We start from the raw sequence: 24,782 nt of genomic DNA on the forward strand, positions 1-24,782 counted from the left end.
CAGCAATAATAAGTGATTAAAACGGACACAAGAGTAGAAAAAAAGAAAAGCAAAAAATACGAATAAAAAACCTAAGATAAAAGTGAATTACACAGACAAAATCCAGATTTGGCATTTGCAAATTAAGGATTACTGGTTGTTCAAACAATTAAGACTATTTACTTGAGCAAACATGCAGTTGAGGATTTTTAGTAGATCAGACACACTCTACTGTATTAGAGAAAAGACAGTTAGTTACATGGAAGATGGAAGTTTTGGTTAATCAGATCCAGTAAAGCTCCTGAAGTATATTACCGATCTGTTAAAATGTTACTCTTCAAACTTGTGCCCTCAAATTATATAACCAGAAATAATTTATATTTTCTTTGAACTAGTGGAAAGGAGAGGGAATGGGGTCTTTCAAGCAGTCACACTTCAACTGTGAAACTCCCTTGTCCTTATGGTGTATTGACACTATTGAAACTTTTCAAAACCAGTCTAATGTTAGAAGAGCTTTTAGGTAAACTGTTATTCTTCTTCTTATCATTATTATATTTTTATTAATTATATTTTTATTATGATGTTGATTTGGGTGACACTTTTTGATAAATATTATATATTACTTTTTAAAACATATTAACCATCCCTATGCTTAAAAAACTTTTAAAAATAAAATTGTTCTTTTAAACTTGTGCATTGTTTGACTTTTAAAATTTTTGTATCAGGTGTAAAACGACTTTTTAAATAAAGTTGTTTTTAATGTGAGCAGCTCCTATTGGCTCGTTTAAAAAGAGGGAGGAGCAGATTGCACCGCCTAGCGTCTAGTCTTCGCGGTCTTTCATCTGTTGCGCCTTTTCTCTCCCTGGTGTTTAAGAACGTGGAGGACAAAAGGATACCAAAGAATCGAAAACTATGACAAAGGTAAATACTTAAAGTTTGATACGTTTTCATCAATGGTTATTTTAGTAACTTTCTATAGTCGTCCTAAACGGTATAAGGGGGAGAAGCATAACATCTTTAGCTAGCAGGTAGAACTGGGTTAATTTGCTGCATTGTCTTTGGCAAACATAATTTAAAGTTAATTAAAAAACTCTTACTGCCTATATTCTACTCAATAAAGTTCATCTTATCTTATTCTGTTTTCATTGCACCATTCTCTCTATACAGTTTTTGAATTTACACACTATAACGTACACGGCAGTTTTTTTCTGTGCTTCTGCAACTGTTTCTTGGGTTTTCCTATAAGGTTTTTGTAATTAATTTAAAAAATTTATATTATTTTTTTGGCTTTAGTGGATTCCTGCTCAGCTAACTCGGCCATTATGCACTACCCAGTAAACAAAATGGCTGAACAGTATCTTAAATGTCTGAACATGAGCTAGTCATACCATGTTACGTAATATTCATGTGCAGTGTAGCAAGGTGATTGTTTAAATTACAGGAGTAGATGCCTGCAGCTGAAACGGTTTTCTGATCTGAATACGGTAATGTTACCAGATATGCATTGTACTATGGGAAAACGGTGGTGGATCAGTGTGTAAAAAGCCCCCAAAAGAAACACACAGCGTCTTTAGCTCAAACACTGTCTGATCACTCTCTTAGATACTGTGCTGTTCCATCTAGTTATTGGTTACTGAGAAATGTTAGGTCATTAATTAATTAAGAGAGTGCAGCTGTTCAGATCAGATGGTGAAGTAGGAAAATGCAGAACATGTTATTATAGCTGAATGCTGTGTAAAATACTAGTAATAAATCTAACTCCCATTTATGGCTTTTACTACTGTGGGGCTAAATAAAAAATTACAGACATAATGAAATCTGCTACAATTACAAAGCTTAAGTTTAAAACAATTATTATATATTAAGCATTTTTTTGCTCTTTTTTTTTTAATTCTTTTTGCTAATAATGGACTCAATTTTATTATCAACTTCAAAGACCTATTAAACTTTTAAACCATTAAATCCAGGAAATTAGATGCCCGTAAATGTACGAGACCCTCTTTATGTCTAGTATCCCCAAATATTTAATAATCCTTTCTAAAAGTACACAAATTTTGTTCTTTTCAATTAAATATTGCATGTTCAATGTATTCTTGAGCAGGTAAAAATTCCACTAAATTAGTTTTTGCATATTTTTAAGTATAATCAAATTTTTATAGTTTGCGAGTACTTTTAATTTGGAGATTTTGCCACTTGATTTGAAGTTTGGATAGTGCTTTATAGTAATTTGTAAATGTTTTGAACTCATCTGGCTTCTTAATAATTTAATAAAAAATTAACAAGCCATGTAATAATTTGAAAACCACTAGGGACCACTTATAAAAAAGTAATTCCTTTTTTACTTAAAGGAATTTAGGATTTATGTCTGTCAAGTCATTTGTTCTGGCATAAGTCACCATTTTGATATATCTTCCTGTGACTTTAAAGTCTGTCAGCTAGTTAGATACATTTTTGCACTGCTAGTGTTTGCTGCTTGAATTAGTCAGTTTATCATATAAACACATGCAGTGCCTTTCAAACTTTTAATTACACTGTTCATTTTGTGCATTAGTAAGAGAATCTTTTATATTGAATTATCCTGGGAAAAAACAAAAATGTTTGTATTTTCTCATGCACTTTCTTTCATTTCCTTATCACGTTTAGATTCTTCAAGATCACAAGCACCATCTTTGACATGTAAGTAACTTTCATATTATTTGTATTACTTATTATTATTATTATTATTATTATTTTTGAAAAGTGATGGTCTTTGGGGCATCCTTTTTTTTTTATTGGTATTAAGTATATATATTTATTTAGGCACAGGAGGCAATGATCTATTTTAAAATTTAACATTTATTTAATTTTCATCTTTTATGCTAACAATAATGCCAACAGTGTTCTCTTCACTTGACCCACAACTCTGACAGTTTTGGTCCTCTGCTCTCCTCACAATTGGCTGATTTCCATCTGAGCTGCTACTGTCAACTGCATTAAACTGATTTTACATTGCCTTGTTATTCTAATCTTTATCTGCGTTTTGGACTCCAAACATTCACACCTGCTGTTAGTAACCAGAGCTCACAAGAGTGTAAGGCGTGTAGTTCAATAAAGTGATCGATGTGTTCACTAGCTGATTTCAATAAACCGGTAACTTATCAAATCCATATTTTATAGGAAGTACATTACTGATAAAAGTGGTAATAAACACGGTAACCAATAAAAATTTAAATTTCCTGTTATAAAAAAAAATACTGCAGTGAGCTCGGTTTTCTAACACCAGGTGTGAACATCTACAGTCTTTAAGCGCTGGTAAAGATTTAAAAATAAAAGCATTCAATAACATAACATTAAACACTAAATTAGTTTGATGGTGTTGACTGCAGCAGCTCAATGTTAATCAGCTGATGGTGATGGAAGCAGATGAGCGTTTTTCATCATGGTTGTTAGTGATGTGTTGGTCAAAACGAAACGGCTCTTTGAAGTGAACGACACAAGCGTGTTTTTTCTCTCTCTCTCACCCTCTCTCTCGCACTTTTTTTCCGCTTCACTCTGCACACGAGCCTTGTGCTTTGCGCTGGGAAGAGGGGGGAGGGGCGGTTGTTACACACGCAGTAGCACAGTAACAGAGCAGGAGGGAGAGAGAGAGAAAGAGAGCCAGGGACAACAACGTCACATTAGAAAGGTATAGTAATCATCCACAACTATTTTCAATTGCGGATGATAAAGGATTCAGAAAGTTTATTCATGCAGGCCCATATGACAGAGGATGTGCATCTTCTGTTTGTTTTCATATTATAATTTATATTTAATTGTGTTGTGGTTTGCAGTGTTTTGTGTTGTTTCACTTTAAATTTGTTTAAAAGGAAAAAGCTGAAAATTTAAATAGTTAAAAGTTGAAATGTAAATAGTTGTTTTTTTTGTATTATATGATTTATTTATTACATTTTATGTGGAGAGAATAAATAAAAGTATATTTACGGTGGCTGCTAGAGACAAAGCACATACAAACCCCAAAACACGTAAAAACTCCATAGCACGTACAAACTCCAAAGCACGTACAAAACACAACAGAAGTGCTCCAGGATGCTAGGCACAGTGTTGAGATTTTGTTACCTAGTGGCTACACAAGCCAGGAAGTACCAACGACCGGATTTGGTGTGTGGTAGTAACAGGTAAATGAACAGCTTTTGGAATTTTTTATGAATATATATGAGTGCTTGTGTATAAATACACAAAAAATACACATATGATTTCAATTGTGTAAATTAAGTGATCTAGATAGCTCTGTTTTGGAAGTTCAGTTGACGCTAGAAATGGGTTTTGGAGTTTGTACATGCTTTGTCTCTAGGGGCCACCATATATATTTATATATAAACATATATAAATAAAACCACGTTTCTTTTTTTACATTAGTAATTCCTTTTGTTCATAATTTTATATTGTTGTTAATAATAAATTAATTAAAGCAACAAAACAACCTGAAGAGCCGGTTGGGAGCCGAAAGAGCCGGCTTTCTAAAAAGAGACGAAAATCCCATCACTAGTTGTGTAATATGCTGGTATTGATATGATCAAAAATGAACTGAGTTGTTTCGTATTCTATAGAAATTGTACATCTAATTAATAACAAGGCTTTCTGCTGATGTTATTAATTAAAAATTTATTGTTTTATTTTTAAGCAACAACTTTTTAGCATGCAATCAGTCCATGCTGTACAGGACAGATTTGTAAACTGTGCATACAAAAATAGACTATTTTACAAAATTGCTCTTTCAACAAATGTAAATCACAGCAGATTTTTTTTGTTGTAGGTGCACTGTCACAACTAGAAATGTGGGGGGAAGTCCTCAAAGTTGAAGGCAGAACAGGAAAATACATGGAAATAACAATTTTCCTTTAAATGGTAAATGGCCTGCATTTTTATAGCGCTTTTCTAGTCCCTAAGGACCCCAAAGCGCTTCACACTACATTCAGTCATTCACCCATTCACACACACAATCACACACTGGCGATGGCAAGCTACATTGTAGCCACAGCTGCCCTGGGGCGCACTGACAGAGCACATCAGTAAAGGTCGATCTGGATACTTGATAACTGTTGGTATAGGTATGACATGAATTTGAATCTCCATTATCACAGGTTTTAATTGGGAGGGAACATGCAGATATACAGGAGGACTATAAACAGCAATTCCTATTGCATACAACTGTTTTAGAAAATACCAACAACACTGTTAATTTATCACTTGCTGGTCTATAGACTTTACAGTGTGGATGGATGGAAAATCCATCTGGCTCCACTCTGGCTGAATTGGTGCTACAAACAACTCTGCGCTCGGCTTTCCTGGCTGTGTGTGGATTTATACTTACACATCCAAATTTTGACCCTATTTTTCTTCCTTTCAGCTGATTGGTCAATTTCATGTCAATCACCAATTAAACAATCCAATCAGAGAACATCTCCAGAAGTTGATTCTGTTCATCTGGACGTAGCATTTTCAGTGGGAGAAAATGCTGCAAGCGCTACGTCCAGATGAACAGAATCAACTTTTGGAGATTTACTTACCTGGATGATTGAGCATGCATCAAGACAATCAGAGAACAGATAGGTTTGGCTGTTGGAGGGCTGCATTACGGAGCTTCAGGTCCTGGAAGAATAAATTCCCTTTTACATACCAGACCAGCATTTTTCTTCATTAGCACGAAGGAAAACAGTCTGTGCGTGTCAGAGTTCTGTGGTTTTTGTGTCACAGGGCTTATAATATGTGTAAAAATCTGGCCAGGGACCATCACATCACACTGCTATCATATTTTTCTGTTGCTATCATGTTTCTTTTCTGAGATGTTGTTACTTTTATGACAGATGTAACGAGAAATCTTCCAGAAAGTTAAATTTTTTATTCTATTCAAATATTTGATTCTGATAACAGATAAAGATTTTTTTTTTTACTTTTGTTCTGCTATTTCATAGTTTATACAAATTTTGGCCAATTCCTATTTATTTTAACCCTTTAGCCCCCAAAAAGTCGCCAGCGACAGGTTTTTCCAAACCTGTCTCGTCAAACCTGAGCTCTGCCAGGGGCCCAACACGCCTGGACTTTTAGAAGAAAAGAGATGTCCGAAAATAAACCACAGGGTCAAATACTTAATTTTGTTCAGTGTTTTAGAGTTATTAATTTGAATTGACTAATTTAAATATTTTATTCATGTACATTTTGATTGCCTTTAGTAAAAATGGCAAAATTTCAATTTCTTTTTTCTTTCTGTTATTAATCCTTGATTACATTCATATAGTATACAGTGGAGGAAAAAACCTACCAGACCTACCAGTTATCCTGCGTAACATTATTGGGGATAAAGGGTTAAGGAAGCGCAATTAATTTTTTTAGTTTAGCTTGTGTTTACTACCATTTTTTTTTTTTATCACCACACAGTAAACATTAAGTAATATGTAAAGTGTCCATTTATCCTCCATTCCGGTCCATTATCTTAAGCTTAGGCTGCTGCCCCTCGACCCAATCCGGTACTAAGTAGAGAGGCCCAGACTTCGCTCTCTCCAGGCACTTGGCCCAGCTCTTCCGGGGGAATCCCAAGGCATTCCCAGGCCAGCCGAAAAACATAGTCCCTCCAGCATGTCCTGGGTGTTCTGGGTCTCTTCCTGGTGGGACGTGCCCAAAACACCTCACCAGGGAGGCATCCTAACCAGATGCCAGTATCTAATCTGTCCTTTTTGTATGTTCCCCTCAGGTTGCCATGGTAGCAGATACAGGGGAAACAAGTGTAGACGATGCCACAAGAAGGATGATGAAATTCCTCATATCACCTGAGCTGGCTGTGGAGTACAACATGCTTGGCCGACATGGGGAAAAAAAGTTCAGAGATTTGCGTCTTTTTAATGTTGTGTATGGTAAGTTAGTTTCACTTGAGACATTTGAACTTTAGAAAACTAAACTTTTTTAATAAAGTGTTTGAAAGTGTAACTGAGATTGGTTATCATGCAATTTGTATATATTTTTTGAGGCAATAAAGTGAAATAAACATTGTTCTTTGAAAATCATCACCAAATGAAGTAAGCTAAGATTAACTTTACTTTGGCTTGCCCGTTTTTCTTCTTCTTCATTTGCAGAGGCACTGAAGAATTATTTAACATCAAAAGTCAACTTGCAAGAAGCAGAGAAGGCTCTGTCCAAGTGGTTCAGTGGAGCTAAAGACAGAGGAGGACCGAGGGCTGCAAGGGTACAAAATAGACTTACGGCTCTGTAAAAAAACAAACCCTGCTGATTCAAGATAAGCTTTTGAGTTTTCCATCTGACTTTTTCCCCATGTTGCTACAGTTCCAAATATCTAAGGAATTTTGCTGTAGTTTGACATTTCTAGTTTTTAAACGTTTACGCACTTTGGAATACAGTTACGTAAAATCACAGTTGTTGGACAAAATAAATGTGAAAAATGTTGTTTTGTGTACCCTCGTGATTTTTGAAATGGTTTTATTTACAAACTAGATTTTGTTTGCGGTCAGCTTTAATATATTTGGTGTCTTTGTGTCACAGAACCCGTATTAGCCGTCTGAAAAATTGATTTTGTGACTGTTTTACTACATGGGGCCCACTCAGTGCCAGAACTTAGTCAATTCAAACTAGAAATAAGATGCAAATACAGAACCCACTGCTAATGCCATTCCAACTTTTTAGCTCATGTTTTCCTCATGTTGTACCCACTAAGAACTTGAAAAATGGGGCCTAGGTGGGTTTCAGTGTACTTTGCCCAGTTGGGGTCCATTTAGTTCCCAGATTTTACCTATATAACACCGAGATGGGCTTATAAAATGGGGCCATTATGGAACCCGCGGACAATCCCACTTAAAACCCACTTTTTAGCCTATGTGGTACTCACATGGTACCCACAAAACAACTTGAAAGGTGGGGCCTGGGTGGGTTGCTTTGTACTTTGCCCAGTTGGGGTCCATTTAGTTCCCAGATTATACCAATATAACACCGAGATGGGCTTACAAAATGGGGCCATTATGGAACCCGCGGACAATCCCACTTAAAACCCACTTTTTAGCCTATGTGGTACTCACATGGTACCCACAAAACAACTTGAAAGGTGGGGCCCGGGTGGGTTTCTGTGTACTTTGCCTAGTTGGGGCCCATTTAGTTCCCAGATTTTACCAATATAACACCGAGATGGGCTTATAAAATGGGGCCATTACGGAACCCGCGGACAATCCCACTTAAAACCCACTTTTTAGCCTATGTGGTGCCCACATGGTACCCACAAAAACTTGAAAGATGGGGCCTAGGTGGGTTTCTGTGTACTTTGCCCAGTTGGGGTCCATCTAGTTCCCAGATTTTACCAATATAATACCGAGATGGGCTTATTAAATGGGGCCATTATGGAACCCGCGGACAATCCCACTTAAAACCCACTTTTTAGCCTATGTGGTGCCCACATGGTACCCACAAAAAACTTGAAAGATGGGGCCCAGGTGGGTTTCTGTGTACTTTGCCCAGTTGGGGCACATTTAGTTCCCAGATTTTACCAATATAACACCGAGATGGGCTTATAAAATGGGGCCATTATGGAACCCGCGGACAATCCCACTTAAAACCCACTTTTTAGCCTATGTGGTGCCTACATGGTACCCACAAAAACTTGAAAGATGGGGCCCAGGTGGGTTTCTGTGTACTTTTCCCAGTTGGGGCCCATTTAGTTCCCAGATTTTCCTAACATAACACCTATATGGGCATTTAATATGGGGCCATTACGGAACCCGCGGACAATCCTATATGGGGCCCATTTTTCAGCCCATTTCCAAACCATATGGGCCCCACATATAAATGTTGGCTGGGACGCTCTGGGCTCTTGTTTCTTCATTAGTGACAATTTTCTTGCGTCCACATTTTGGCAAATCCAACACTGAACCAGTGGCTGTAGCTCAGGTGGCAGAGCAGGTCAGCCACTAATCAGAAGGTCGGTGGTTCGATCCCAGGCTACCTCCTGGCTGCATGCCAAATATCCTTGGGCAAGATACTAACCCCATGTTTGCCTACTGGTGGTGGTCAGAGGGCCCGGTGGCGCCAGTGTCCGGCAGCCTCGCCTCTGTCAGTGCGCCCCAGGGCAGCTGTGGCTACAATGTAGCTTGCCATCGCCAGTGTGTGAATGTGTGTGTGAATGGGTGAATGACTGAATGTAGTGTGAAGCGCTTTGGGGTCCTTAGGGACTAGAAAAGCGCTATACAAATGCAGGCCATTTACCATTTTCACAAAACTTAGCAAGCAGTTTGCTGACTGTAGCATGGGAGATGGGTGGTCTAATAGGGTGTCTTGCATTGAAATCTGCTGCAATGACCCAGTTACTGCGTTCACCAGATATCAACACAATTTCGATCCGCTCCTCACGTGTTAACCTCTTCGACATGTCAATGGCTGTGAACAAAGAGAAACTTGTAAATAACTAATGAAAGAATAAAGTTACGTTGAAACCAAGCACACCATTGTTTTTCTTGTGACATTAGCAATACGTTTGATGTGTTTGATGTGTCACATGGCCCTCTTCCTATTGAAAAAACAAAAGTTGTATCCAAAATGTCTGACTTCTGATTGGCCACCATGGTCACCACCCATCTTGAGGAGTTTGCCCCCTCACATATACTAATGTGCCACAAACAGGACTTTAATATCACCAACCATTCCCATTTTATTACGGTGTATCCATATAAATGGCACACCCTGTAGATTAACTTCTACTCTAGGACAGATAGCTGACACGACATACTTATGATATATGACAGAAATTAACAGGCCTGTGGATTAACTGTATGATGATATTTTGATAAAACAGAGCACAGAAACTGAGAAATCGGTGGATATTAGGCTTTAACAAAGAATAAATAATTAGTGAATGTGCTGCTGTATTTGTTTTCTTGATGATAAAATTGAAATGTGTACAGGAAATGTTAAAGTTTGTCATCTGTTTGTTTCACTTCCTTTTCATCACATCAGACTAACGAACTGTAAACTCAACCGTTAAAGTGCATCTGTATGAAAACTAATTCATTTAGTCAACAGCATAAAATGTTATATCCAACATGGTGCCAAACATTTCAGTGAAACTCCTCATATCATATTTTCATTACACAGTTATGATACATGACAGTGATTAACAGCATTGTGGATTAACTGTGTGCATCACACTGTGATCAGACTGAGGAGAGGAGGTAATAAATAGGAGAACATAATGCTTTAATAAAATTGTGTTTTCACAGTTAATTAAAATCCTTCCGGACAACAAACAGATATGGACTTTGTCATCTGTTTTTTTCACTTCCCTTTTAATAGATCAGACTAATAAACTATAAACTCAGCAATAAAACCATTAATCTGCAAATAAATAAAAGATCTTAAAGGCAAGAATGTTTTTCTTTCTTTCTTAGTGCTTGTCACGGTCTGGCTGGCAGACCGTGGAGATGTGTGGGGAAGGAGGACCCAGGCGCGGTGCTCTATGTATAAACAGTGTGTTTATTTACAGAGTGGAAAAAAACAACAATAAATCCCCGTGTTCTCCCAGACTCCCGTGTCGTGTCTCTGCGTGAATAGTTCGTGTCTCTGTGCTCTCCGCTCCCGTGTCAGCACCCCCCGGTGCTCGCTGCTCTTCGTGCCTTCCACGCTCCTCCTGCGGGAAACAATAGACGCAGCCGTCAGGACACAAATAACCGCGGGCATACACTTACACACACTAACTCAATTCAACGGGACGACTAACGTGGAGTCTCAAGGAAATGATCCCGCGTCGGTGGGAGCTCCAAGACTCTCCTAAGTAGCTCCCCCGACGAGCCCTGATCAGCGGCAGGTGTGTGGCTTCGGGTGTGGCCAGTCCTTCCGCAGGGCCACACCCCTCAGGCCTGCAGGTGGCTGAGCTCCATCCTCCAAGCATACCCGCAGACATACACACACACACTCACATCTACAAGCATGGAGAAGAGCAGCAGCAACACCAAAATACATATAATAATAATAATAATATAATTCATAACTGCTCAGGGATCCTGGGTTGCTCAGACCCAGGACCCTGACAGTGCTATATTTTCAGTCTTAGAATTTCTGAAAAAAACAGTTGTTCACAGATAAATAAATAAAAAAAACCCTTAATTAAAATGGATTAACTCAAAAAATCATTTAAATTTTCAGTACTATATAACCATTCAGTCATGATACTGTATTATATATTCACACTTTCTAATACCAAGTTTTCAATAACAGCTACTACTAAACCCAATCATATATACATCATGTAAAACACCCAGAATAAAATTCCTTCTCACATTGTTTTGTTGTGTGTTGAGAGCAGAGAAATGATTTCCATAGAGAGGAGGCTTTGCATCATCAGCTGATCCTCCAGAGAACTGAGAAGGTTTATAGTCCTGTGACTTCAACACTGCAGGACTCACATCTGTCAGTCAACACAGCAGAAAGCACAACCACCATGACTCTCATCACCATCCTCATCTGGACGCTGACCTGCTGCTGTTTTACAGGTTCATTCACTCAGCAACATTTCAAACATGATGTGCTGCTTTTTCTCTCATTGATTTCTGCTGATAAATGAATGATTTGTTTTTGTCTGCAGGAAGCAGCGGTCAGGTGACTGTGACTCAACCTCCAGTAGTGACATTTACTCCTGGAAACACTGTCACTCTGACCTGTAGGAGCAGCCAAGCTGTTTACAGATTTGATGATGGTGATGATGCTATGTACTGGTATCAACAGAAATCTGGACAGACTCCAAAGCTCCTGATAAGATATGCAAAAACGCTTCAGTCAGGAACACCAACTCGATTTAGTGGCAGTGGAAGCAGCTCTGACTTCTCTATGACCATCAGTGGAGTTCAGACTGAAGATGCAGCAGTTTACTACTGTCAGAGTGCCCATGTAATAAACAGTGCTTGGGTGTTCACACAGTGATTTGTACTCGTACAAAAACCTCCCTCAGTCAGACTGCAGAGAAACTGAGCTGTTACAGCAGAAACTGACTGCAGCTGCTGAAGAGGAAGAAACTCTGACACAGACCAGTGAACACAGAGCTGACAGTAACCTCACCAAGCACTAAATACTCATCTACACTTCTTTTGGGGAATTCTGAAATATTCACTCCCTTTTATCATCTTCAATGCCCTTTACCAACACAGAGCAGATCAGCTACCTGAACACTGCTCTAACAGAGGTCGATCATCTTGTTAATAATTTTGCCTCCTCACTAAGTATGACTCTGGTTACTGTAGCTCATGAGAAAAAGAGATCCTCAAATCAAAAGTACTTGACTCTGTGGTATAACTCTCAAACATGCACCTTAAAGCAGATAACTTATAAGCTGGAAACAAAATGGCGTAAAACAAAGTTAGAAGATCATCTTTTTGCTTTAGTTTGCTGCATTATAAGAAAGCCCTCTGTAAAGCTAGAACATCTTTCTATTCATCACTGATTAAAGAAAATAAGAACAACCCAAGGTTTCTCTTCAGCACTGTAGCCAGGCTGACAAAAAATCAGAGCTCTTTTGACTCAACCGTTCCTTTAATGTTAACTAGAAATGACTTCATGAACTTCTTCACAAATAAAATTTGAACCATTAGAGAAAAAATACTCATAATCATCTCACAGATGTAATATTATCTACAGCAACTTTCAGTGCCATTAATATTCATATAGAGTCTTTTTCTCCAGTTGGTCTTTCTGAGTTAACTTCAGTAACTGCTTCCTCAAACCATCAACGTGTCTTTTAGACCCCATTCCTACAAGACTGCGCAAAGAAGTCCTGCCATTAATTAATGCTTCAATCTTAAACATGATCAACCTGTCTCTAGTAATCGGCTATGTACCACAGGCCTTCAAGCTGGCAGTAGTTAAACAGTTACTTAAAAAGCCTTCTCTTGACCCAGCAGTCTTAGCTAATTAGTCTTAGCTTTCTTTCATGTCAAACATTCTTGAAAGAGTAGTTGTCAAACAGCTAACAGATCATCTGCAGAGGAATGGCTTATTTGAAGAGTTTCAGTCATGTTTCAGAGCTCATCACAGCACAGAAACAGAATCTGCTTATAGCCTCCAGTGTTGGGGAGTAATGCAATACATGTACCGGCAACGAAGAACAGAGGTAACCACGCACTAAATATACACACAAGGTAACAAGAAAATGGCAGACAGGAGGGAGACACAGCTGAACCTAATTAGACAAGACAACAGTGAAGCAAAACCCAAAACACTGAACACTGGACGTGGGTGTTTTAAAAGAGGTAAAAGAGGAAATACAAGACAGAAAGCCACAATTCCCAGAATAAAACTTAAAACAAAAACAGAAAACACTGGGTCGCAGTGTAACTGCTGAAGCTCTACTCTGAGCAGTGGTCAGGGTCAAGTGATGTTTCCAGTAACTCAGGTTATAATGTTTGGCTTTCTGAGTCAAGGTGAGAGTTGTTTTATTTGTTTGTTTTTAATTCTGTTTGTGCTGCTCATGTTTCTCTGATTTAACCTGATACATTTTCTGTTGTTTTTTCCTCAAGATTCACATCATTTTAGTCCTCATTTCAAAGTCATTTGCCAAAAGTTTTCTAACTCTGTTAAGCCAAGCCTGTAAGGGACTGTGACCGTCAGCACCACAGGGAGTTGCTGGACTTGGTACCTTTAGAAACCTGGACAGCCTCCCAAACTCAGGAACTCCATCTTGACTCCAAGGCAGTAGATCTGGTTCTCAGTACACTTTATCCACCAGTGATCTTCAGGCAGTAGATGCTGCAGATTATTACTGTGGGTTACCATGGTAGTGAAGTGTTTACACAATGACTCATGGCTGCATAAAAAATTTCTTCACTTTGGCTGAAGGCTGCGGGTGTAGAGTTTTCAACTGCAATGAGAATAACTAGTCTCTCTCTCTCTCTCTCTCACACACACACACACACACACACACACACACACACAGGTATTTGTTTGTAGGTTCTGTTTTGAATGCTTGCTGCGCTTCACTGATCCTAAACCAGTTTAAGAAGAACCAGCGGGAAACATCTGTGCAGAGTCTCTGACAGTGAGATTTGTCATAATGATGATGATGTTACTGACTTCACTGCTCATCACAATCATGCTCAGACTTCAAGGTGATGAGTGATGTGGTTCTGTTATATTCTCTGTTATGTTGTACTTTATATCACACTGTCATTTTAACAAAGTAACATATTTTAATTTCCAGGATCAGATGCCAGTTCATCTGTGACTCAGTCTCCTGTGTTTAAAGCTGCTGCTTTGGGGGAGACAGTCTCTCTGAGCTGTACAGCCAGTAAAGGAGTTGATGATGATCTCAGCTGGTATCTACAGAAACCTGGACAGCCTCCCAAACTGCTGTTTTACAAAATCAGCAGCCGTGAATCTGATACTCCGAGTCATTTCAGCAGCAGTGGATCTGAGCCTGAGTTCACTTTGACAATCAATGGAGTTCAGGCTGCAGATGCAGGAGATTACTACTGTATGGGACTGTATGACGGCCCAGTGTTCACACAGTGATACAGAGTCGTACAAAAACCTCCCTCAGTTACTATTTGCAGTGTTGCAGCTGTGAGCTTCTGATACAGACTCTGACATGCATCACTGGTTCACTGAGTCCACTTTCAGAGGTGGAAACTAAAATATTTATTCATTCCTGATCACATCATTAAGAAGATTTTAAATTAAGTAACACTGTTTAGAATCTGCAACATATTATGCTTATCTCACTACATTTTGTATTAATTCTAATTTGCTGTGGATAATAAGGTAATATGAAAATAATTTTGTTCATACAGTACATTTTAAATCACAAAGTTATAGGGTGCTTCACATTTTAAATAAAATCAAATTATAAGAAATACTTTTTTATATCACAGCACACATAAATACAGATTTAAAACTAATTGGTGACAACAAAGGTCAAAATTAAACCGCCACATGATCAGGATAACTAAAACTAGCAAAAATTGCAGAAAAATGTATTTGGTTAATTTTATTAATTTGATTAGTAAAATTTTAATATTCATTCTACAGTTTGCCAGAAGGCCACAAAGGGAAGCAAGAGAACATGTGTTGTTCTTTGATGATACTTTGAGTCAGATTTTTGCAGTATTAATTCCTTGAGAAAACCAGACTGGATGGGCTTAGAGGCTCAAAATCCAAGTCTTAGTCAAAAAACTTGCACAGAAAATTCATCTAGTCATCAAAACCAAATATTGAACCCAGACCCTGTACACAGTTTTTAACTTAATCAGCTACTTTGATTTGAACTTAACAATGATTGCATTCCATACATGAACATGTTGTTTGTATTTGTTTTTTCAGTTTCCTACCAGAGGGTTGGAATCAGGTGTTAAAGTTGGATTTGGGTGGTGGAAAGTTCAGCTGTAGCAGGGCAGCAGCGACTTTACATTTTGCAACATATAAGACCATATTACATTCGTGATGGAAAATATTCCAACTCTTCACCAGTATAAAGCTGGATTTTAGTTGGTATCTTTGTATCTTTATCTTTTGTTTCAAAGGTCAACAGCAATCGCTGACTTTGCACACAAATAAGCTTTTAAAAGCTTCTCCCCAAGAACAAAACAAAAGTGATTTTTCTTAAGCTGTGATTTTATTTTGTGATTTTTACTTTTATTACACCCTTTTTTAAAGTCGACATGGATAATATTAGCTGATAAACTTAGCATGCACATCATTAGAAAGTCAAATGTTTGCAGAAATATCGCAACAGCAGAAACATGTAGCTTCATCAAAATATAAAACACATCATATGCAGACAGGAAGTGTTGCTGAAGCTCTACTCTTAGCAGTGGTCAGGGTCCAGGGTTTGAGTGACGGGACTCTGTCCACTCAGACTGGCCTCACAGCTCACTGAGCCCGCCTTCTTCCACTGGTCTGCGGAGAGGCTCAGGGTGCTGCTCCAGCTGTAGCGGCCGTCTGTCCCCAAGACCTCCAGGCTGGTTGAAACCCCTGAGGATGTGCTGGTGCTCCCCACCTTCCAGCCCAAATTCCAGTTTGAGGGGAAGCCCCCGGTGGCCAAACACACCACAGTGGCACTACTCTGTTTGTCTTCCTCTTTGGATGGAGGGAGGACAGTGAGGGTGGGCCTCACCACACCCGCTGGAGGAGAAAAGGTTGAAGACAACCGAAAAAAGAGATACAAATGTACAAACATAGGAATAAATATATATTTAGTGATTATTGATCAAACCTTTATTATTTCATGATGTTTTACAGTTAATAACTTGACCCTGTGATAATTTTCTTATTTGAAACTGACAAAGCTAAAGCACTCATGAGAATACAGTTAAAACTTCACATCTGTTTCTTTCACTTCCTTTAAACTTCATTTAAAATTGATCAACCATGAACACAAAATTGATCTAAATATACTGAGTTAATTTCTTTTTTCTAATATAAGTCGACAAAACATAATTCAATATTTGTTTTTATTTTATAATTCCTGAGTAAAAATACATTTTAAATCAAAGTCAGCTAAAACGTCATTATCACAGATTTTATTATTGTAACCGGATAATATTTAAAGTGAAATGAACCCAAAAAACCATCAAAATTTGTTTTCTGTAAGTTCAGTTCCTTAAAAGACTGAATGAATATTGATTTAAGAAAAGTTCTTCCAAAATGTTGCCATGACATTAATAATAATCACTGAATTTAATCGAAGTTCTGTTTAATAGATTGATTTAAATGCTTAATAAATACTATGTTTATCAAAAATTATGAATTTCTGGTACTTACAGCCAACGATGAGTTTGGTTCCTCCACCAAAAGTCCACCACAGTGATACAAACTCATTAAGTGGCCGTACAAAAACCTCCTGCACTCTGAACAAACCTCTAACCACTGAAAATGAACCTTTTTTTCAAGTAAAACATCACAGTACACCTGATTAAATGCAGAAGATGATTTGACTAAAGTGACTTAAAATTATTTAATGAATTTGAATCATAATTGTCATTACTGTATTTTGAGTATTAAGAACTGAATGACAAAACGGAATTTTCACATTACACATATAAATTTTTTAAAACACACAAAACACTGTTTAAAACAGCAACCAGAAATGCCTCAAAAAAGCATGAATTGTGAAACTATGACAATATACTTAAGAACGTTATACAGGTATATTGTATTTATGATATCAAAATCAAAAATGAGCATACAGACCAGAGTGCCATTTTAATCCAGGTGTTAAAAATACGTAAATATGTTTCCAAATATGTTTTTCTCTATGGCATAAAATTATTAATGGTATTAATTCAATCAATTATTCTTCTGACTTTGTGCCTACGTTGCCTTCAGTGTGTTGAGAGCAGAGAAATCATTTCCATAGAGAGGAGGCTTTGCATCATCAGCTGATCCTCCAGAGAACTGAGAAGGTTTATAGTCCTGTGACTTCAACACTGCAGGACTCACATCTGTCAGTCAACACAGCAGAAAGCACAACCACCATGACTCTCATCACCATCCTCATCTGGACGCTGACCTGCTGCTGTTTTACAGGTTCATTCACTCAGCAACATTTCCAACATGATGTGCTGCTTTTTCTCTCATTGATTTCTGCTGATAAATGAATGATTTGTTTTTGTCTGCAGGATGCAGCGGTCAGGTGACTGTGACTCAACCTCCAGCAGTGACATTTACTCCTGGAAACACTGTCACTCTGACCTGTAGGACCAACCGAGCTGTTTACAGATGGTCTGGTGGTGATGAGGGTATGTACTGGTATCAACAGAAGTCTGGACAGACTCCAAAGCTCCTAATAAAATATGCAAAAACGCTTCAGTCAGGAACACCAACTCGATTTAGTGGCAGTGGAAGCAGCTCTGACTTCTCTATGACCATCAGTGGAGTTCAGACTGAAGATGCAGCAGTTTACTACTGTCAGAGTTTCCACTACATAAACAGTGCTTATGTGTTCACACAGTGATTTGTAGTCGTACAAAAACCTCCCTCAGTCAGACTGCAGAGAAACTGAGCTGTTACAGCAGGAACTGACTGCAGCTGCTGAAGAGGAAGAAACTCTGACACAGACCAGTGAACACAGAGCTGACAGTAACCTCACCAAGCACTAAATACTCATCTACACTTCTTTTGGGGAATTCTGAAATATTCACTCCCTTTTATCATCTTCAATGCCCTGTACCAACATAGAGCAGGGCAGCTATCTGAACACTGCTCCAACAGAGGTCGATCATCTTGTTAATAATTTTGCCTCCTCACTAAGTATGACACTGGTTACTGTAGCTCATGAGAAAAAGAGATCCTCAAATCAAAAGTACTTGACTCTGTGGTATAACTCTCAAACACGCACCTTAAAGCAGATAACTTATAAGCTGGAGACAAAATGGCGTAAAACAAAGTTAGAAGATCATCTTTTTGCTTTAGTTTGCTGCATTATAAGAAAGCCCTCTGTAAAGCTAGAACATCTTTCTATTCATCACTGATTAAAGAAAATAAGAACAACCCAAGGTTTCTCTTCAGCACTGTAGCCAGGCTGACAAAAAATCAGAGCGCTGTTGACTCAACCGTTCCTTTAATGTTAACTAGTAATGACTTCATGAACTTCTTCACAAATAAAATTTGAACCATTAGAGAGAAAAAATACTCATAATCGTCTCACAGATGTAATATTATCTACAGCAACTTTCAGTGCCATTAATATTCATATAGAGTCTTTTTCTCCAGTTGGTCTTTCTGAGTTAACTTCAGTAACTGCTTCCTCAAACCATCAACGTGTCTTTTAGACCCCATTCCTACAAGACTGCGCAAAGAAGTCCTGCCATTAATTAATGCTTCAATCTTAAACATGATCAACCTGTCTCTAGTAATCGGCTATGTACCACAGGCCTTCAAGCTGGCAGTAGTTAAACAGTTACTTAAAAAGCCTTCTCTTGACCCAGCAGTCTTAGCTAATTAGTCTTAGCTTTCTTTCATGTCAAACATTCTTGAAAGAGTAGTTGTCAAACAGCTAACAGATCATCTGCAGAGGAATGGCTTATTTGAAGAGTTTCAGTCATGTTTCAGAGCTCATCACAGCACAGAAACAGAATCTGCTTATAACCTCCAGTGTTGGGGAGTAACGGAATACATGTACCGGCAACGAAGAACAGAGATAACCACGCACTAAATATACACACAAGGTAACAAGAAAATGGCAGACAGGAGGGAGACACAGCTGACCCTAATTAGACAAGACAACAGTGATGCAAAACCCAAAACACTGAACACTGGACGTGGGTGTTTTAAAAGAGGTAAAAGAGGAAATACAAGACAGAAAGCCACAATTCCCAGAATAAAACTTAAAACAAAAACAGAAAACACTGGGTCGCAGTGTAACTGCTGAAGCTCTACTCTGAGCAGTGGTCAGGGTCAAGTGATGTTTCCAGTAACTCAGGTTATAATGTTTGGCTTTCTGAGTCAAGGTGAGAGTTTTTTTATTTGTTTGTTTTTAATTCTGTTTGTGCTGCTCATGTTTCTCTGATTTAACCTGATACATTTTCTGTTGTTTTTTCCTCAAGATTCACATCATTTTAGTCCTCATTTCAAAGTCATTTGCCAAAAGTTTTCTAACTCTGTTAAGCCAAGCCTGTAAGGGACTGTGACCGTCAGCACCACAGGGAGTTGCTGGACTTAGTACCTTTAGAAACCTGGACAGCCTCCCAAACTCAGGAACTCCATCTTGACTCCAAGGCAGTAGATCTGGTTCTCAGTACACTTTATCCACCAGTGATCTTCAGGCAGTAGATGCTGCAGATTATTACTGTGGGTTACCATGGTAGTGAAGTGTTTACACAATGATTCATGGCTGCATAAAAAATTTCTTCACTTTGGCTGAAGGCTGCAGGTGTAGAGTTTTTTAACTGCAATGAGAATAACTAGTCTCTCTCTCTCTCTCTCTCTCTCTCACACACACACATGCACACGCACACATGCACACACGCACACGCACATGCACACACACACATGCACACACACACACAAACACACACACACAAACAGGTATTTGTTTGTAGGTTCTGTTTTGAATGCTTGCTGCGCTTCACTGATCCTAAACCAGTTTAAGAAGAACCAGCGGGAAACATCTGTGCAGAGTCTCTGACAGTGAGATTTATCATAATGATGATGATGTTACTGACTTCACTGCTCATCACAATCATGCTCAGACTTCAAGGTGATGAGTGATGTGGTTCTGTTATATTCTCTGTTATGTTGTACTTTACATCACACTGTCATTTTAACAAAGTAACATATTTTAATTTCCAGGATCAGATGCCAGTTCATCTGTGACTCAGTCTCCTGTGTTTAAAGCTGCTGCTTTGGGGGAGACGGTCTCTCTGAGCTGTACAGCCAGTAAAGGAGTTGATGATGATCTCAGCTGGTATCTACAGAAACCTGGACAGCCTCCCAAACTGCTGTTTTACAAAATCAGCAGACGCCAATCTGGTACTCCGAGTCATTTCAGCAGCAGTGGATCTGAGCCTGAGTTCACTCTCACAATCAATGGAGTTCAGGCTGCAGATGCAGGAGATTACTACTGTATGGGAACATATAGAGGCCCAGAGTTCACACAGTGATACAGAGTCGTACAAAAACCTCCCTCAGTTACTATTTGCAGTGTTGCAGCTGTGAGCTTCTGATACAGACTCTGACATGCATCACTGGTTCACTGAGTTCACTTTCAGAGGTGGAAACTAAAATATGTATTCATTCCTGATCACATCATTAAGAAGATTTTAAATTAAGTAACACTGTTTAGAATCTGCAACATATTATGCTTATCTCACTACATTTTGTATTACTTCTAATTTGCTGTGGATAATAAGGTAATATGAAAATAATTTTGTTCATACAGTACATTTTAAATCACAAAGTTATAGGGTGCTTCACATTTTAAATAAAATCAACTTATAAGAAATAAGTTTTCATATCACAGCACACATAAATACAGATTTAAAACTAATTGGTGACAACAAAGGTCAAAATTAAACCGCCACATGATCAGGATAACTAAAACTAGCAAAAATTGCAGAAAAATGTATTTGGTTAATTTTATTAATTTGATTAGTAAAATTTTAATATTAATTCTACAGTTTGCCAGAAGGCCACGAAGGGAAGCAAGAGAACATGTGTTGTTCTTTGATGATACTTTGAGTCAGATTTTTGCAGTATTAATTCCTTGAGAAAACCAGACTGGATGGGCTTAGAGGCTCAAAATCCAAGTCTTAGTCAAAAAACTTGCACAGAAAATTCATCTAGTCATCAAAACCAAATATTGAACCCAGACCCTGTACACAGTTTTTAACTTAATCAGCTACTTTGATTTGAACTTAACAATGATTGCATTCCATACATGAACATGTTGTTTGTATTTGTTTTTTCAGTTTCCTACTAGAGGGTTGGAATCAGGTGTTAAAGTTGGATTTGGGAGGTGGAAAGTTCAGCTGTAGCAGGGCAGCAGCGACTTTACATTTTGCAACATATAAGACCATATTACATTCGTGATGGAAAATTTTCCAACTCTTCACCAGTATAAAGCTGGATTTTAGTTGGTATCTTTATCTTTTGTTTCAAAGGTCAACAGCAATCGCTGACTTTGCACACAAATAAGCCTTTAAAAGCTTCTCCCCAAGAACAAAACAAAAGTGATTTTTCTTAAGCTGTGATTTTATTTTGTGATTTTTACTTTTATTACACCCTTTTTTAAAGTCAACATGGATAATATTAGCTGATAAACTTAGCATGCACATCATTAGAAAGTCAAATGTTTGCAGAAATATCGCAACAGCAGAAACATATAAAACACATCATATGCAGACAGGAAGTGTTGCTGAAGCTCTACTCTGAGCAGTGGTCAGGGTCCAGGGTTTGAGTGACGGGGCTCTGTCCACTCAGACTGGCCTCACAGCTCACTGAGCCCGCCTTCTTCCACTGGTCTGCGGAGAGGCTCAGGGTGCTGCTCCAGCTGTAGCGGCCGTCTGTCCCCAAGACTTCCAGGCTGGTTGAAACCCCTGAGGATGTGCTGGTGCTCCCCACCTTCCAGCCCAAATTCCAGTTTGAGGGGAAGCCCCCGGTGGCCAAACACACCACAGTGGCACTACTCTGTTTGTCTTCCTCTTTGGATGGAGGGAGGACAGTGAGGGTGGGCCTCACCACACCCGCTGGAGGAGAAAAGGTTGAAGATAACCAAAAAAAGAGATACAAATGTACAAACATAGGAATAAATATATATTTAGTGATTATTGATCAAACCTTTATTATTTCATGATGTTTTACAGTTAATAACTTGACCCTGTGATAATTTTCTTATTTGAAACTGACAAAGCTAAAGCACTCATGAGAATACAGTTAAAACTTCACATCTGTTTCTTTCACTTCCTTTAAACTTCATTTAAAATTGATCAACCATGAACACAAAATTGATCTAAATATACTGAGTTAATTTCCTTTTTCTAATATAAGTCGACAAAACATAATTCAATATTTGTTTTTATTTTATAATTCCTGAGTAAAAATACATTTTAAATCAAAGTCAGCTAAAACGTCACTATCACAGATTTTATTATTGTAACCGGATAATATTTAAAGTGAAATGAACCCAAAAAACCATCAAAATTTGTTTTCTGTAAGTTCAGTTCCTTAAAAGACCGAATGAATATTGATTAAAGAAAAGTTTATTCCAAACTGTTGCCATGACATTAATAATAATCACTGAATTTAATCAAAGTTCTGTTTAATAGATTGATTTAAATGCTTAATAAATACTATGTTTATCAAAAATGACAAATTTCTGGTACTTACAGCCAACGATGAGTTTGGTTCCTCCACCAAAAGTGTACCACGGTGATACAAACTCATTAAGTGGCCGTACAAAAACCTCCTGCACTCTGAACAAACCTCTAACCACTGAAAATGAACCTTTTTTTCAAGTAAAACATCACAGTACACCTGATTAAATGCAGAAGATGATTTGACTAAAGTGACTTAAAATTATTTAATGAATTTAAATCATAATTGTCATTACTGTATTTTGAGTATTAAGAACTGAACGACAAAACGGAATTTTCACATTACACATATAAATTTTTTAAAACACACAAAACACTGTTTAAAACAGCAACCAGAAATGCCTCAAAAAAGCATGAATTGTGAAACTATGACAATATACTTAAGAACGTTATACAGGTATATTGTATTTATGATATCAAAATCAAAAATGAGCATACAGACCAGAGTGCCATTTTAATCCAGGTGTTAAAAATACGTAAATATGTTTCCAAATATGTTTTTCTCTATGGCATAAAATTATTAATGGTATTAATTCAATCAATTATTCTTCTGACTTTGTGCCTACGTTGCCCTCAGTGTGTTGAGAGCAGAGAAATCATTTCCATAGAGAGGAGGCTTTGCATCATCAGCTGATCCTCCAGAGAACTGAGAAGGTTTATAGTCCTGTGACTTCAACACTGCAGGACTCACATCTGTCAGTCAACACAGCAGAAAGCACAACCACCATGACTCTCATCACCATCCTCATCTGGACGCTGACCTGCTGCTGTTTTACAGGTTCATTCACTCAGCAACATTTCCAACATGATGTGCTGCTTTTTCTCTCATTGATTTCTGCTGATAAATGAATGATTTGTTTTTGTCTGCAGGATGCAGCGGTCAGGTGACTGTGACTCAACCTCCAGTAGTGACATCTACTCCTGGATCCACTGTCACTCTGACCTGTAGGACCAGCCAAGCTGTTTACAGAGATTCTGATGATGATGATTATGTATTCTGGTATCAGCAGAAGTCTGAACAGACTCCAAAGCTCTTAATAAAATGGGCAAAAACACTTGAGTCAGGAACACCAACTCGATTTAGTGGCAGTGGAAGCAGCTCTGACTTCTCTATGACCATCAGTGGAGTTCAGGCTGAAGATGCAGCAGTTTACTACTGTAAGAGTTTACATGAAATAAACAGTGCTGATGTGTTCACACAGTGATTTGTACTCGTACAAAAACCTCCCTCAGTCAGACTGCAGAGACACTGAGCTGTTACAGCAAGAACTGACTGCAGCTAAGAAGAGGAAGAAACTGACACAGACCAGTGAACACAGTAACTTCACCAAGCACTAAATACTCATCGACACTTCTTCGGGGGAATTTTGAAATAAGGATTTTTTTTAAACATCTGGTTCCACCGATTCACACTTTTCTTGTTTCTTTTTTACATTCCCCTAATAGTCACATTGCATTAAGACTTTGTTGTTTGTTTGTTTGTTTGTTTGTTTGTTTATATTTTTTAAGCTTTATATTCCCAATATCGTCCCATGAAAATCATTAAAGCTTGATCGAAGGTTTAACTTGTTGTTGTCTGCACTTTTTAGCAGTGATCTCTCTCACACAAAGTTTTCTTCAAAAATCATATTGATCATATTGTTCGTTTCACTTTTCCCACTTTGAGTTCATGCCCAGCCTCTCTGATCTTTGCATTACCACAGATCTACTTTCAACCAATTCTCTTGGCTAAGCCTTGGAGTGCTGCTGTATCAGTAGTTCTGTCAGTACAAAACCTGAAGTACCAAAAGGACAACCTGTGGTTATCGCAATAAGCTCATGTTGACTATCGTGGGTGTGAGTCTGTCATATATAAGGAATCATGATCTCATCATCAGATCATGATGAGATTGGACTTAATAACCTTTCCTGCACTGGACATCAGGTTCCTTCTTTGGTTTTTTTGGGTTACATCAGGTGGATAAAACATGTGCATGTGACAAA

At 38.1% G+C, this 24,782-nt stretch overlaps 1 protein-coding gene, 2 long non-coding RNA genes and 1 gene segment (V, D, J or C); 2 read left to right on the forward strand and 2 right to left on the reverse strand.

Moving 5' to 3' along the window:
* The window catches only part of LOC146552239 (immunoglobulin lambda-1 light chain-like), a 164,057-nt gene that overhangs the window by 117,810 nt on the left and 21,465 nt on the right, over positions 1-24,782 (reverse strand). The gene's annotated exons all lie outside the window — the stretch shown is intronic.
* On the forward strand, positions 799-7,413 carry LOC146552253 (uncharacterized). Its single transcript, XR_014889962.1, has 4 exons — positions 799-900; positions 2,623-2,655; positions 6,707-6,866; positions 7,086-7,413. It is a non-coding gene; the product is annotated as an uncharacterized LOC146552253 (long non-coding RNA).
* On the reverse strand, positions 10,511-11,352 carry LOC146552254 (uncharacterized). The gene is made up of 3 exons (XR_014889965.1): positions 11,283-11,352; positions 10,724-10,924; positions 10,511-10,633 (listed from the first exon to the last, which is right to left on the reverse strand). It is a non-coding gene; the product is annotated as an uncharacterized LOC146552254 (long non-coding RNA).
* On the forward strand, positions 17,463-17,941 carry LOC146552255 (Ig kappa chain V region BS-5-like). The segment is given in 2 exon segments: positions 17,463-17,514; positions 17,607-17,941. Coding segments are annotated over 2 exon segments (387 nt in total).

This window comes from Mchenga conophoros, linkage group LG19, assembly GCF_057382185.1.
Source record: "Mchenga conophoros isolate Kocher_MC1m ecotype Shallow Benthic linkage group LG19, M_conophoros_male_GT1.1, whole genome shotgun sequence".
Lineage (NCBI taxonomy): Eukaryota > Metazoa > Chordata > Actinopteri > Cichliformes > Cichlidae > Mchenga > Mchenga conophoros.